This window comes from Ammodytes marinus (assembly GCF_949987685.1).
Source record: "Ammodytes marinus genome assembly, chromosome: 1".
NCBI lineage: Eukaryota > Metazoa > Chordata > Actinopteri > Uranoscopiformes > Ammodytidae > Ammodytes > Ammodytes marinus.
The window spans coordinates 11,936,799-11,953,987 of NC_137230.1; the positions used below are offsets into that span (position 1 = coordinate 11,936,799).

General features: G+C 42.4%; 2 protein-coding genes across 2 annotated transcripts in view; both read right to left on the reverse strand.

Moving 5' to 3' along the window:
• Positions 1-6,136, reverse strand: part of kiaa1549lb (KIAA1549-like b) — a gene marked incomplete at both ends in the record, with an annotated part of 61,022 nt that extends 54,886 nt beyond the window's left edge. Inside the window, one exon of the mRNA XM_080028229.1 lies at positions 5,926-6,136. Coding sequence (XP_079884355.1) covers positions 5,926-6,136 — 211 coding nt within the window. The remainder of the gene's footprint in view (positions 1-5,925) is intronic.
• A 4,301-nt stretch (positions 6,137-10,437) lies between these two features.
• hipk3b (homeodomain interacting protein kinase 3b) overlaps positions 10,438-17,189 on the reverse strand; it is a 35,341-nt gene continuing 28,589 nt past the window's right edge. The window contains 9 exon segments of the mRNA XM_080025759.1: positions 10,438-12,490; positions 12,709-12,851; positions 14,147-14,412; positions 14,609-14,755; positions 15,016-15,339; positions 15,427-15,597; positions 15,904-16,028; positions 16,188-16,300; positions 16,392-16,515. Coding sequence (XP_079881885.1) covers positions 12,002-12,490; positions 12,709-12,851; positions 14,147-14,412; positions 14,609-14,755; positions 15,016-15,339; positions 15,427-15,597; positions 15,904-16,028; positions 16,188-16,300; positions 16,392-16,515 — 1,902 coding nt within the window. The 3' untranslated portion in view covers positions 10,438-12,001.

Below are 17,189 nucleotides of genomic sequence, written 5' to 3' on the forward strand. Positions count from 1 at the left end.
TTTATTTTATTCAATTTAATGAATATTTGATTTTTGATTATTATTAGATACTGTAACAATATCATTTTCCTTCGGGATAGAAAAAGTATCTACATACTGTATCTATATCATTTCTAGATGAAGACCGTAACTGGTGTCATACAGGGCCAGTTTCGCAGACATGGATTAAGTTTAGTCCTGGACTATGTCGAATTTTGAATGGAGATTGTCCATTCAAAGTACAATTTAGTACAGGATCCATGTCTGCGAAAATGGCCCACATTGCTTCAGCCTGAGCAGAGTCCAATCAGCCATGAGAACTGAAAACACACGTATGGGGAGTTGCTTTTAAGAAAATCAGAACACTTTTTGGCGCTCTTCTGCTCTGGTCCCATGTGATGTGGCTTGATGAATGGTGGCCTTGTGTGGTGTGTTATAGAGTGAGTCCCAATAAATCAGGTGGCCTGCTGTCCATTCTCAAGCAGCAGAGCCAAGCCTTTGTCCACCATCAACCTGCACAATGCAGCCAAAACACAGAAGAATACAAAAGAATGGAGAGGAACAGGGAGATACTGGAGGGAAAAGTGGAGCGATAGCTCATAACACAAACAAACACACGCACGCACGCACGCACGCACGCACACACACACACACACACACACACACTATTCCCTGATTGCACTGAAAGATACAAGGGATAATTCCAGGCAGATGGTCTGCGATACTAATTAGTAGTCTACAGTGTATGTAGAAGCAGGGCCTGCTTTGTTTGCAGCAGGGAAGGAAGAGAATATTGCAAAGCTTTTGACGTTTTTAAGATTTACCAAAACATGGACCAAGAGCCCTGTGAGTAAAATATTCTGGAGATGGAAAACATTGAATTTTCTTTTATTCTCAGCAGGATTTTCAATACTTCAATATTTTTAATCACTTGATATAACCCTCAGTTTCTGCCCTCATAGCATTTTCATTATCTGGCATTAGCAGCTCTGTCATAGTATTGAACAGAACTAACACAGACTGCCTGTCAAAACGTCGGCCTAACATCAAAAAGGAAAAGAGGCGGAGATTGTGTGAGTAGAATTTAAACAATGCCTTTTTTTATCATCACTAGCTTTCTAAGTTGACTTTACAATTTGAAATCTGTCTGTTCACAAAGACAAATGTTTGCATCACCTTTCTCACAGGGGCCCAGCTGAAGCTGCACCTAAACCATCAATCTTGACTGCGCTCACGCACACATACACACACACACACACACACACACACACACCGTAACCCCTCCTGACATGTGTACCCACAACATAATTAACTGTTGCTCAGTAAATCACTGCATACGGACAAACGAGGGAAATAATCATTTCCTCTGCGTCTTTCTGAAAACCTGCCGCTCACGCAGAATGGGTGATCAGACCGCGGGTGAGTCATTGTTGCGTCTTTTGTAAAAAACAATTCCTGGAAGTTCTTTTAACTTGAACCATCGTGACAGCCCTGAAAACACCCATCTAGATGGAGGGGAAAGGGAAAAAATGGCTTTCAATGAATTCTTAAGCAGAAAGTGATGACTGGCAACAGCTCAGGGGTAGCTCATTCAGAAAGAGGTCTGCGAAGGTTAACCCCTGTCAAAACCAAGCTGTCAGCGCTCATAAGCAATGGGCGGGATGTGGCGACAGGAGTACACAGGGCCGACTTCGGGAGGGAAGCCATTCACTTGCAGAAGGAACCAAAGATGCAGCCTTTTGCTCAGCTCGCTTTTTGCCATGGGTCCTCCAGGCTGCTGCCAAGCACAATTCCACCAGCTGTGTTAATAAGAAAATGATAAACCAGACAGGAGATTCAGGCGACTCAATTAAAGAACAATCTGACCGCATGAAAGCAATTCATTTTAGCTGCTACATTACTCAGGATACCCCACATTCCACTAGTGCACTGTCCCCTTCTTCACAGACATATACTTGTTTAAAGGTCACATATTATGCTAAATGCACTTTTTAAATGTGTTCCAACATATCCATGGGTCCACGGTGTGCCTAGAGACTGCCAAAATATAAAAAAATAACAATCTCTCCTTTTCTCACTCTCCCCCTTTCTGAAACCCCCACCCCTCCCCCCCAATATACTCCATTCAGAATTCTCGCGGTTTATGACGTCATAAACAGCCACATCCCCATATTTTCTTTATATGTCCATGCTTCCCCCCCACATTAGTAACCAGAAACGTCCACCGTGCAGTAGTCTATGATAACCCCCCCCCCCCCCATTTCTTATTGGTCCACGGCCCCGAGATCCTCTGGAAAATTTTCCGAGCGACAGCCATGTTGCTTTCCCCGCTAAGCGCCAAGATGCCCATAGTACAGCCTGAATGTTACATACACCAACACAGAATGCTTTTGCTCATGCTCCACTAATTTATCTTAACCACAGCAGTCTATTAATGCATCGTTTTTAATAACACAACGGATAGGAAGCTACTTGTGCTTTTTTTTAAACGGTGAAACTAAAATAATTGTTTTTATTGGTATTTTTGACTGCCTGGTGTATCGCTAATAATTAGCTTTGGGACAAGCAACCAGCTTTTGCTCATAACACGCTGTTTATATTCCCCACAGCAGTCTGACAAAGCCTCGTTTTTAGCAAGACAAAGCATAGGAAGGTAATAGAGTCGAAGTCTAGCTTTGAAGCTATTTTTTTCCACTGATTTTCGTGATATTTTTAGCCGTTAGCTTCCGAGCTAGCTTCGGGAAAAGCATTGATATTTTGCCCATAACACGCTCTTTACACAGTATTCTCCACAGCAGTCTGAAAATGCCTCGTTTTTAGCCAGACAAAGCATAGGAAGGCAATAGAGTTTAAGTTTAACTTTGAAGCTAATTTTTTCACTGATTTTCGTGATATTTTTTGCTGTTAGCTTCCGTGCTAACATTTAGTACAGGCACTGTGGACAGGCTACTACTACAGGCTATGGACCCGTCGCTTCCAGAGAGGGGCGGGGGCAGCTCAAAGATTGTATATTTACGAGGGGAGCTGCAGCTCGGTTTAAAAAATAGGCCATCGTGAGATTAGCTGAACATCAGGGTATAGAGGCATACTACAATAAATGATCTGAACGGTTTTTTCAGCAAACAACTAAAGAAAAACATATTAGGGACCTCTAAGACCATATGATATTGACAGAAAAGTGTATAATGTGAGCTTTAAGTTCAAGTTCAAATGTATTTATAAAGCTCATTTAAAACGACCATAGTTGACCAAAGTGCTTTAAAGCTCTAAGACAACACGTGCACCTGTGGAGAACATGGCGAAAAGGATGACTCATCTGACCATATCCCTTTTTTACCACATGTGCATCACTCTCAAATTTTCGTTCATCTTTCCAATGAAGGGTAAAAGCACTGCAACCTTTCTAAAATAACCATTTCTGTATAATTGAAGATAGTCTGATAACATTTTTCATTAACATTCTGAGGAAGAATTGCTGTTCTATTTTTCTTTACGAGCATTGCGGTCATTTGTGAACCTATTTACCTATTTATTTTTATTAGTTTAGCCACTGTTCCAACTGAAACTTCAGAAAGTGATGTGTTGATGTAGCTCTTTAATGAGGAGATATGTGTTTTGGTGAGACAATAATCAAATAGATAACAGAAAAAAAAAAATATTTTTGATTTTGCGCAACTTAAAGCTATAGTGCATAACTTCTGTCGTCCCCTTGAGGAATTCTAAACAATAACAACGAAATTGTCGGCGTATCTACACGATGTAAGCCGATCTTTGGTCACTTTCTTTTTTAGATTTTATTCCTTCTGCTGTGCGTCCAGGGTTTTTCTTAGCAGTAGAATCAACAACTGAAACATGTTGTGGGCGCTTCTTGAGCTCCTGTGACAGCAACGATGTGCAACACCAGTTTGTAAATGATGCCATACTGAGAAATAAAGAGAGAGTTTTCTGGAGCTGAACTTCAACTTTGTGTCAACTCTTTGGCAATGGCTTGAATGTAACCAACATGCACTCATATTAAAAAAGTTACACAATATAGCTTTAAGCAAAGACTACAATCCACATTAATTTCTTGGGGTGAACACTAAAAGGTACAGTTAGGCCTTTTTCGGCCAACATGTACTGTACAGTTCAGGTGCTGCTGCTGCTGCTGCTGCTGCTGCTGGGCTCATGTGTTAAAGAATGAATGTGCTGACTGTGAGAGGGTGGGGGTGGGAGGAGGAGAGTCTGTACTCTGTAGCAGTGCATCAGCAGAGGTGAGACACTTCATCACAGTTTCCAGACCAGAGAGAGGGGATGGTGCTACAGTTAGATAACAAACACACTTAGAACACTCTCAAAGAACATCTTGGGGTGTTTTTTCCTGTCTCAAAGCCATCCATACTGAGATGCTGTAAACAGTCACATGAGGGCCGGGGATGTCAGGCAGCCAAAACTGTGCACATGCAGAGACTTAAAGCAACAGTAGGTAACTCCTGTTACAAATTCGAGAAGCAACAGTGCGTAACTCCTGTTACAAATTCTAAGTATTAACAATAACACTGTCGGCGCATCTACTGAACATGAGGTAAGCCTTCGGTGATCGCGCATGAATTCTATTCCTTCTGCTGTACGTCCAGGTTTTTTTCTTGGCAGGAGAATCAACAACTGAAAAATGTCTTGGGCGCTTCTTGGGACTTTTCTGACCTCCTGCTGCGCCAGTGCCAGGGGGCGACACCAGTTTGTGAATTGTGGATCGGATAGGCTTAATCAACTTTGTGTCAAATCGTTTGGCAACGGCATGAATGGAATTTGGCATTCATTTATATGAAAATGTTACGCACTGTACCTTTAACTGTCTCTTACAGTCTAGCTTTTTCTTGAAACATCTGCGGCTGAGGAAGGGCAGCTATGTCGGCCAACCTCAGCCCATCTGCCTCTGACGCTGCCAGAAACATGAGCAGACCTACAGTGGGCTACACTACAGTATGTGTGTCATTAGTGCTGACCCAGATGCTCAGAGAGACACTGACTGACTGCACTGTATCCGACCACAACAACTCCCCGAAGCTCACTGCAGATGATGATATACCATTTGATAACATTCTGTTAAGGAAATGCAACCTAAAATGAAATGCCAGTTGCAGAACACAAAGGGGTAATAAGCCAAGTTGAGTTGCAAGGCACCAAAGTTGAGGTTGAGATAGCTCACAATGAGCAAAGCAGAGGTTCAAGGTCTGTGCAGTGCAACCTGATTTTTGTGTGTGTGTGTGTGTGTGTGTGTGTGTGTGTGTGTGTGTGTGTGTGTGTGTGTGTGTGTGTGTGTGTGTGTGTGTGGTGGGACAAAAGAGTAGCTATAGTGTGACAACAGGCTCAGGTGGAACGAATCCTAAGTGAGAGAGAGTTACATCACACACACACACACACACACAGAAAAGCAAAGCCTGCAGCAGTCCAGCTACAATAGGCTACACAACACATCATGTCAGTGCGGTCTGTGAGGGGATGATAAATCCTGACTTACAGCCAGCTTGTATTGGACAAATCATTTCACTGCGCAAAATTCAATGCAATAACATCCTCCTGCATTGCACGGCGTATAGCCAGATGCAAAGAGCTTATAGGCTATGTGACTGGACGACAAACTGTTAAGGTCCTCTTCCTCAAAAATAATAGGCTAAAGCAGTTGCTACTTATCCGACCCCAGCTGCAGCATCCATACAGCCTGTGAATCATGCACCCAGTAGGCTGCAAGAAATGTGCGGATTATAAAACGTTGCCTGTGCGAAACAAAAGACCCAATTTCCACCCGAACGTGTTACAAGCACAGAATGGTTTTAAGTCTTTATAGTAGTCTAGATGTCACTCGCGTTCAAGTCTGGAGGATGTGACACGGTGTGTCAATGCACAAATTTGCATGTGTGAGTGTGTTCACGGACCGGGTATAGCTCGGCGGTGCAATGGGCTTACCCTCTGCGGCCACGGAGCACCGGACGAGAAATGACAGCATTCCCGCAGACAGCAGACAGTTTGCGAGCATCCCCGCCGCTGCTCCGACTCGCCGCCTGGTCCTCAAACGCCTCCTCTCCTCTCCTCCGGCATCCTTCCTTTGCGGCGAGGCTCCCACCACCACTTCGGGGTGACCTGTCCACCCGCGACTCTTCAGACCACATCCAGCCATATCCAGTGGATAAGTTGCTGAAGTTTCGGCCGTAAATAATACATCGGATCGATCCTCGTGCGTGAACGGAGAGCACAGCAGCGGTCCCGCGGTCTCCTTGCGGTGTCCAGGGCTGGAAGGGGGTGGGGGTGGGGGGGACAAGGGGTAACGGGGGACGCAGCGTTGGAGGGAAATTAAGAAATGCGCCCTATCGCTCCGCTGCGCTCGGTCCACCCATCATGTAGCCGAGTGGCGCAGGGCGGCGCGCACACTTTGCCAACGGTTTGACATTTAGGCTGGCTCGTAGAGACCTGCGCCAGGGAAGACGTTTAGACGAAAAAAAAATGGAAGTAGCCTTGGCCTATATGGAAGCTGGTAGGCTGATGAATTAAGTATGTCACACACCTCTCTTGGTCAAAAGGAACACATGTCTCTGCTGTGGTTAATTGTAGGCTAGATAAAGTCAGCGCGACCAGTGTGGAGGACGACCTCTGCTGGCTGAACGACACCAGACACAACTTCATTCAAAAGTCACGTTTAGCCTTGGTCAGGCATAAGGTGGATTAATAACCGCAAATAAAGATTGTATGGCCTAGTTTTTATTTACCTCCACTAATAGTTATTTACAAAATGTGTAGCCTTATGAATGTGACAGAAAGAGTGTGTGTGTGTGTGTGTGTGTGTGTGTGTGTGTGTGTGTGTGTGTGTGTGTGTGTGTGTTTGTGTAGGGGCTGCTGTTGTACCTCTTTACCTCCACAAGATGTCAGACCAGACACAGAACAAATTCAAAAGGTATTGAAACCTGTGGACAGAGACTTTGGGACAAACCCAATGAGACAAGATTCACCAACATCTTTTTTAAAATAGGCTTGACTATACGGTTTAATTAGTTTTACATGAAATCCAGTGTAAAAGATGAAGTGCTTGCCATATTCGGCTTCTTGTTTGAGAAAACACAGATTATCTTTCAATTAAATCTTGACGAGCACAGATTGCATTTCTATTATTTGTTTTTACTTTTCTTCAGCCAGTGTCATTTATTAATGTTAAATCTTTGAAACAGACATACAATGGATTTCAAGATGCCACCTTGGGCCCTGACATTGTGATGCACATTTTATTCTTTTTGTGACATTTTCTGATATTTTAATAGAGAAAATTATTGATAAATTAACATAAAGATGTCGATGACGTAAAAAAAAAATGCAATCCAACCAAGAAAAAAACAGTTCATCAGTTGCAAAACTCCTGTTACTGAGAGTTTGAAAGCCACGTGAGAATGGGGCGCAAAAGAACATTATGAAAAAATACCAAGACGAAAGGAGCTGCATCAATAGTTTTTTTTTTAATTCAAAGTGAATCTTAACAATAATACACCATACAGTCTTATTTTGACACTCACCAAAAGAGTCACCTGGAAAACCCGCTTAATGTGACAAAGTAGAGAAGGCTTGGTCACACCTAAAATCACTGAGAACTAGAGAGGAAACACTATCGCAAACTGTAAATAGACATCACATCCATAGAGTTAGTTCTCCCAGTCCTCATACTGTAAATATTGCACAGTGCAATTGCTACATTGCAAACTAGTGTAGCACAAAATTTAAAAAAAAGCAAAGGAAACAAAAACATTAAAAACAAAGCCACAAAAATCTACAGATAATAAAACGGTAACAGTTCAGATTTCATAATCAAGTCCATTTGATGATCAATCTAAAATAGATGTTTCTATAACTTGCAGTGTGAAATAACTCTGAAATTGATACAGAGCTTGAATTAAACAAACTTCCTCGAATCATAGAGTAACACATTCAGACTAATACAGACCCTGAAATAACGTCTCTACAAAAGGATAATACAGAAGATTTGTTTTTGTTTTTCTGATACCAATGTCTTATCTGTTAAATGATACACAAATCCAAAAAAATTAAAAGTTTTACATAAACCAAGATGTCAATCGTGTGGAAAATTGAAAACATTTTTGAATTTTTTTATTTTTCAAAGATTTCTCTCCTGTTGCATCCATTCCTTTCCTAACAAGTATGGGAGAGTTTATGCAGGCGCATTGCTGGTGAATACCTTTGGAGGAATCAAAACACAGATTTACATTTCACATGCGTATTATTGAGGGGAACTACTTCAAGCGCTAATCTGCCAAGTGCATGCCTTGTCGTCATAAGCTCTCTTTCCCAACACTCAACACTCGAGTATAATCATTTACGCATACGGGTGAGTGAGGAAACAAAAAAAACATATACTTCCATATCAATGTCAGTGTAAAAATTGTGAAGTAGTGCACTCATGAGTGCAGAGAAAGTTTCCTTCTAAGAGCACACACAATAGACATCCGGACAGACTAGTCCTGGATGTAAAAGAATGGCTCTTCTGATTTTAAAACAGGCCAGTGTGTGTCAACTGTGCTTCCCCCTTCCGCTCTCAACTTGCACAATGTGGACAGCTTCTAGGCAGACGAAAAGTGAAGCAACTCAGGCGTACATGCAAGGTAATGTATAAGCATGGAGATTATAAGAACACTTGGTGGTACAATGACCGCACAATGTAAAGTATTGCATCTGCTGTTCAGCCAGAGTGACTATCCAAAGATTGTTGAGTGTCATTTCATTCAAAGTGTGTACGTGTGTGTGTGGGTTTTTAATCACAGAGGGGCTTTGGGTGGCCTGCTCTCTTGAAACATGAGGAGAACATCCACCATGAACATCCTCTCTGTCTAAAAGCTGATCAGAGGAGTACAAGTATCTGTGACCAAGTCCTATTTTGTGTTGTGTGTGAGAGTGTGTGTGTGGCCGCTAAAATACTTCTTTATACATTAATGGACTGTTATTGGATTTCTATCCCTTCCACTTCAAATAAGCGGCGAGGAATCACCGTCTCGAATTTATCACTTTCTGAATCTCAAGGCACATGTACAGTGCTGCTCACACTGTCCCAATTTCAGTTAAGGAACACAGAACAATGGCCACCGTTTTACACTGACAAAAATCATCATCTTGATATGACACACTCATAAAGGGGGAGAGCGATCCGAACACAAGGCAGTTTCAAATATCAAACTTTGATACTGATATTCTAGCCAGATATAACATTGAACAGTTAAAAGCTTGCAATAAATATTTGCTCAAATCAAGTTAACAGTGAAAAGAGCTGTAAAACATTATTTTGGAACAGAAACATTGGGCAAAAATGTGTTATTTTTGGACACACAAGTACAATCATCCAAACCTTGCAATCCACCAAGCCTTAATACCTGTATGAATGCTTAGTGGCAACGTGTGTTTGTGTATAATCAGGGGAAACGTTACATATGCTTTTATCAATGAACACAATTTTTTTTTCCGCTGGCATCTCACAGTGCCCCTGTAACACACACACACATACAAGAGTACTGGTGGTATACCGTATACGTACAATGAAAAAGTTAAATCAGTCCTGCAAGCTACAGCTTTAGATGTGTACAAAACGTCAATATGAAAACATACAAAAAATTAAGTTACACCGATACATCATTTATATGCAGTGATGAGCCCGAAAGGTTAATAAGGATAAAATACTGATGCAAAAACACACACCCCGAGAAACAACAAATGCAACTAATGTTCATCATCAGCAATACAGTAGTTACAATGACACTCCAAATATGAACGTAAAACACAGAAAATCAAAACCACTTCTATTTCAGATAATTAGGGACCTATACAAAAATAGCAACGCTAGGTTTAAACTCAGAGAAATCACCTAATTTCACAGCTATTGAAGTGGCAATCAATTATATAGCAGCTTATCTATGATACATTCAAGAAATGATACGACTTATTAATTGCCCAATAAGCTAGACAAAACCTCTGCCGTTTTTTTTATACAATTTTTTTTTTGTTTGTTTTAATTTAACCCCATTCTACAACTACAGTATAACTGAGGTCTACGCAAACATAATAGCTACCTTGCTCAGGACATGAATTACAGTCTTTGGTGCTGCATAAGCAACTTCATTTGAAAATAAAAGACAGAAAAAGTACACGCATAACTAATAAAAGGAAAATAAATGCACACACAGCACACACACACATATGCATATATATATATATATATATATATATATATATATATATATATATATATATATATATATATATATATATATATATGCACATACATACATATATACACATATATATATATACATATATATATATATATACAAATATATATATATATATATATACATACATACATACATACATACATACATATATATATATATATATATATATATATATATATATATATAAATATAATGTACGTATATAAATGTATATATCCTCCCTGACGGAATGTATAAAATAAGCAGTCGACACCGATTAGCCTTAAGCCTTCAACAAATGGTATAATGTAAAGGGAAAAAGTTAACTTTGTCACACATGCATAAATGAGAGAATTGCACACAATTAACTCACACCTTATCAAGCATCTGTACTAAATAGTCTAGCTCTATAATATATGCCCATATATGTGTGTATATCAAATACTGCATGGTTTGCTCAGGCTTAGAAGTTTCCATACCATTGCATTTTTTCCTTACCTAGTCAAAGCCATGCCCACCACACTTCTAAACATCTAAGAAACTAAGTGAAAACACTTCAAATGAAAATACGAAGACGAAAAAACAAAAAGTGATCAACGACTATTTAGATTGTATTGCAGTTTTATCAAACAGTACAAATACTGTTTATAATAAGAGTTTCACTAAATAGAAAGTGATTATCAAATATTAAGCAATACTCAGTACTTGCACTTGTACACTAGTTCATTCAGGAAAGGGAGAGCGAGAAAAATAAACTAACTTGTTTTAACGAAACAGTAAGCATTCGCAACAGCAAAGCATGCTGTTCTTCTTGAGAGAACAGAAAAGTAACTCACTACACTGAAATATACATCGACTCCAAAAAATAAGCACCGCTATCCGCGATTTAACACATCAATGCAGGCTATGCATGGACATATACACATGTGCATATACACTCACACATAGGATGCACTTACTGATTGGAATTTCAAGTGCTGCACTGCTGCAGTCCTGTACATTAATATTCATGTATATAGTCATATATAAGTAGTAACATTAACAACCTCAAATATGTAAGGCACTATGGCTGGGGACAGTTATACAATGCAGCGAGTCTCGTGACACGAACAATAAGAGCAACGTCTACACGTCTTTCCGTTTACATTTTTGCTCATGCATGACCACATGCAGCGTGAGGAACAACCCTATTTAAAATCGGTAAATTGACTTGACAATGCTAAACACCAAAAGACACCGAAAAAGGTACAAATACTTTGAACGCAGTACAACATACACTGTGGACAACGTGTGCATCTGTCAATCTAGAGCTAGGGATGGCTTTACAAATATGGATGTGTCTTGCACACGTAAGAAGGCAATATAGAAAAATAGCTGGGATTAGGGGTGCAAAGTCTAACTATTCAACACCACCCCAGTTATTTACCTGTTCTGAGGAGTATTTGTAGAAGATCCAATGCAAAGATATATCAAATGTGCAAAACACATTAAGTGTGAGTTTAACTACGCATTCATTCAAAACATTCATACATTAATTCCTTCGTAATTTTTGCTCATATCATCTCCACCAATGGAACTCTTTTTTCCTTCTTCTTTTCTTTTTTTTTTTAAAGCTTGAAGTTCAATTACACCAAAGTCTACATGATTCAAAAAAATAGCTTGCTTTCTCTGTGGTTGTGCCATGGTTTTGGAGATGAGTAACCATGTTGTGGTTTTTAGATAGATTTTTCGCCCTGCTCACTTAGCCCTCGGGTAGGGTGGTATGAAGGGCACCTGGGCGGCCATGCTCAGATGTAAGGGTACTGGTTTATTTTGGTGGGGCTGAGAGGGAAACCAGCGTAGGCGGGCGAGGCGATGTATGAGTGCGGGGGGAAGAGGGGCTTGAATTGGCCCTGGTGGGGGTGCAAAGTGGGGGAGGGCAGCAGCCTCGGGTTGATGCCCACTGTGACCTGGTGCACAATGCCTCCTGGGTGGGAGATGCTGTAGGTGGGCTGGAGCACGGGCCTGGAGGCTACAGGGGAAGCCAGGAGGTGGGCCACGGGCGCAGCAGTGACCAGGGGCCCAGGCGGCGGGTAGGACAGTAAGGTGGCCTGGGAGTGGGGATGGCCCCCAAGGTGGTGGTGGTGGTGGGGGTGGTGGGGGCCCGTACTGTGGTTTGGGCTGCCGTGGGACAAGGTGAACGTGTGGCCATGCAGGGAGGGAGGGATATAGGCCTGTGGTCTCCTGTGGGCAAAGTTGCCGTTCCATTCCTGATGGCACGAACCGAAATGCTGCACCTGAAGGAGAGAGCAACAGCATCTGTGTTGATGAAAATAGTGAACGTGATTTTAGACGTAGTCCTTACGAGCCACTAGATGCTGCTGTTTCTACATGTTTCACAAATCAATGGTGTGTCTCTTGTCAGTGAATCACATGTAATACAAGAAGTAGAAGTAGTGTATGTCTCCGACTCACTGTTGGGTGTACGCGTGTGTTTGTGAATGCACGTGCTCACCTGCCCAAAGCCCATAGGCTGCTGTTGCTGGGGCTGGAATGCAGGGGGGATCTTCTGCGGCCTGTTGAGGAGGGGAGCGTTGTGATGATGCTGCTGTCGTCCAGGAATGCCTCGCCCTTTGGACTGGTACAAAGACTCGAAAACTGAAGTAGGACGGTGTGTATAGAGGGAGGGATGGAGATACACAGAGAGGGAGGGAGATTTAAAGCAGACATTTTGGTGTCCCGCTATCAATGTCACAATGAAAATGAAAAGGCAACAAGAAAAAGAGATCCAACTGCAGAATTGGAAATATTTGTAGCTGGAGGATTTGTAGGCTTGTCAGTGGTTTAAGCTGTGTTTGATCACTTCCAAAACGTGTTGGCATCTGTGGTCTGAATATGATCTAGGTGATTATAAATAGAGATGTTTAGGGAGGATCTGGGAGGAGTTGGAACTAAGCTTGTTCATAGAGCTCATAGTGGGGTCAGACCATTGGCTATAAATATAGCAGGTAGCTCTAGAATATAACAAGCTGTGCCCTTTTATGTTGGGCTTTAGTTGCAATAGTTTAAGAGCTTGGGAAGGGAGATGCCTTTGACTCGAGTCATATTTTGACTGTGCATGATTTTCTCGGAGGATTCACAGTTGACCCTCCACATTAATCCACCAATAAATGTCCCTCTCTTAAATAAACTGGTTGTTGAAAGAGACAGCGATGCCCCACTGACCACAGCTGTTCTGAGGCCTACCTATGGCATGCGTAACTCCATTTTAACACCCAAACGAAACATTCATCATTCCACATATCTTTTGTTTGTGACAGCCATGATTTAATGTTTCATTCAGGACTTCAAACAGTTTGGAATTGCATCCGTTACGCATGTCGTGTGTAGCTTTGAAAAGGTGCACACATCCACACAGACACAGGGGCTGTCAAGAGTCAGCCTGGAGCCAGAGTAAGGAGTGTTGACAGCAAACAATATTTGCACACCAGAGATCAGAGCAGAATACATGAGGGCATGTCACCCGTAATCACCTGTGAGAACCTCTGTGGCCTACAAAGACAGCGTAATCCAAGGCCATGTGACCTGTGGAGTAGAGTAGCAGCAGTGGGGACTGGATCTTTGAGCTAGCATGTCCTAGCAATGCACTCGCTGCTTTTCTGAGCAGATAACACTATCAGAGCGTACTTTACGTTAGGACATAGGGAGTGCAGGAAAAAAATAAAGATCTATTCATATGATAATCTTAGGTTTAGAGAGAACCTGGGTCTAGGACTCTGCTGGCAACTTTCACTTCCAGCACTTATTCAGTTTATGCTGACGCACAAATTACAGTCTGTAGCTTGACAAGTTATAAACATTACAAGAAAAACAAAAAAAAAATCAAAGTAAGACATGATGAATCATTGCCAGTGCGTCATACGTCCTGTTTTCTTCTTATTCTTTTTTAGTACCTGTGTTTCCAGGCATTTCACTCATAGCAGGGTTGTTGTTGTTATTGTGCTGCTGCATCCTCATCGGAGGCACCACAACAGTACGCACTGTTGGCTTGCTGGGCTCCGTCTCCGGGGCGACGCAGGCAACGCGGGGCTCGCAGTTCTGGTTGCTACCGGCGATGAAGCGTCGCTCTGTGAATGGACCGTTGCTATGGCCGGATGCGTCAGAGGCAGGCGAGCTGTCCACCGTGTCACAGCCGCTCTCCTGTTCATCGTCAGACATACTGGGGAGGGAGGGAGAGAGAGAGAGAGAGAGAGAGAGCGAGCGAGAGAGAGAGAGAGAAAGAGAGGACCACCAGTGAGCAAGGGACATTACAGGTGTGTAGTTTGTAGCGACTTGCATAGAAGCAAGCAAAAACTATTATGTAGTGGAGTATGGAGGTTTTTTGTTTGAATCAGCTGCTGCATTGGCCATTATACCTGTTGGGGTGTTTGCAGGGCGAGCTGCTGGACTGGGCTGAGGACGAAGAGCTGGTGCTAAGCGTGCTGTCTGGACTGCTGAGCGAGCAGACCCTCTCCATACTCACAGTGCTCTGACACGCCTCGCAATCCGCGCTACCCTTACACCTGTGTGCAAAGAGATTTAATAAAATAAGCAGGGCTGTCAGTGTTATAATAGCATTTAGTCAATTTTCCTTGCATTTGTCTGATTCCCAATCAAGATACACTGGTAAGAATTGCTTTACATTGCATTGTTAATATGGACTTAAAAATGCAATAAATCGTGATTAGCTGTGGAAATTCAGCAATTAAAAAAAAAAAATACAACATCTTTAAATCCAATGTAGGGTACGGTTAAAAGCAACCCAATGGTCAGTATTACTCACTCTCCCATGGAGTGCCTTTGTGCGCTCTCCTCTTCGTCGCTGCTGATACTGATGACACTAACAGTGGGGCTAGCGAGGTCAGAGATCACCATGGCCTGCCGCTGCTCCTGTGAAGCTGTAAGCTCCTCACAGTGTGGCTCTGCTTTACAACAGTTCTCCTCATCCTCCTGCTCCGTTCCATGCTCCTCTCCAGCCGTACGTCCTGCCTCTGGGCACCGGGCTTCCTCCTCCTCCACCTCCTGCACATTCTTTACTGTATCGGCCATCTTTGGGGACTGGCATGCTAAGTTTTGGATGTTTGTGTTTTGGGAGTAGTTGCTGCCCCTATTGAAGGGAAAAAAAAGTCACTTTCAGAAAGGGGGAACACAACTTTGCATTTTTTTTATATGCATGTGTGTTTGAGTTCCAAACCTGTTAACACAAGGCTTGGCCCTCTTGTTGGCAGCCGGCTGTGGCCACACCACATGTGCAATGCCTATGTTGATTGGCTGGTGGTGGGTGGACATGGTCATTTGGTTGGTTAAGAATGGCTGAGGGTGTGCCATCATGGAGCTGTAATGGTTGCCATGGGGACGCACTTTCCTGCAATAAGAAAGCAGAACATTGCAAAAAGCCTTTAGCACCGTTACTAACAAAATGGTCTGAGTCACTGGTCCCGAAGGACATGGATAACACGTCATACATTAACATTCAGGGGAGCAACCGTGCTCTATTAAGAGCAGTACAGCCATTCCCAAGGGTGTGCATTGCAACTTGAGGTAATAAAGCATGAATCATGAATATTGCTTTATATAGTATTATATATTGGAACTTTAAGGAACATGTCAAGAAAGGATACGGATACAAAATATATTGTGCTGTAAGTTGAAATAGAAAAAAAATTCTTACCCCCAGTCACCCAATCTCTGCGAGCCCGCCACAGTGTCAGATGCCAATGTGGTTGGTGGGGGGGGCACTGATGTAACCTGCTGCCAAGTGGGCATCAAGATCTGCTGTGCACGGCTGGACCAGGCCTGTAGAAGTGCAGAGAGGCAAAGAGTTACATCTGGTAATACTGTTTTCTCAGGGACGCTTGCATCAGCCTGCACACCATATATCAACTTTCAATTTCACACGCGCGGTATCCGGCTGACTTGTATTACAATCATTGCTATCCTTGCAGCCCCCCTTACCTGTGTGATGACTCCGGGTCTGATTTGGATGGGGGGTGCTTGAGTGACCAGAGGTACAGAAGCCTCCATGCGAACAGAGTAGCCTGTCGGCTTAGCTGTGTTGGTGGGGATTCCTGCAGGGATAATAAACAGGGAACTATTTGACCTTTACCTATTTAGTCAAACCAACAGAAAAAAGTATACGAAAGTGAAATCAAGATGTACCTTGAATGGTTGGGGGACATAGAATGAGTGCCTGCTGAAATGAATCGTTGCATCCAAACTGACCACTTCCTGTCTGCAGTGGTATCCCAGGGTGCATCACTGAGGTCGCTGAGGGGGCTAACCCCTAAAAGAGGAAAGGGAAAAGAGGGATATGGTTTCATTTTATGAGGTATTAAAATGATAAACTGATCAACAGTAGCAATAGAAAGCCAGTAGATGGCGACATCTCTGCCGAGAGCAGTCTGTATTCTCTGAGCCAGACAGAGCCGAGAGCCTGTCTCCTACTGAGGGATGAGCTGGTTAGTCAATTAACTTTAGCCTAACCCTGGACAATCTGCTTAGTGATCAGCTCCCTGGAAAAATAGATTCAAGGATTCCAATAGGGAGGGGAAATTATTAAATGTGTATTTGTGTACTGTAAATGTGTACTTAATGCTGCTCTTAATCTGATGATATTATATGATTGGAAATCATTTTATTTGAACAAGTGCATATGTCAATTAGCAAATCTTGTGCTGATGACTGAGACAATTTAAGGCTCACAGTCACAAGACTTTTTTTTATTTGATTTTTGAACTTGCTTTCTAAAAGGTCATTTAAGAACGTTGAACTCACTCATTTGAGCAAGGCTGGAGCACGTAACAAAGAACAGTCGAGCATGTGCCTCTGCTTCGCTGCTCTCGTGCCTGGCTATAATCACATTTATTGAATAACGAGAACTAGGCTCATATTGTTCTGCTACAGACGCTGCATGTGGCTCAACCCCCACACACACATGATAGTAAATACAAAGCAGCC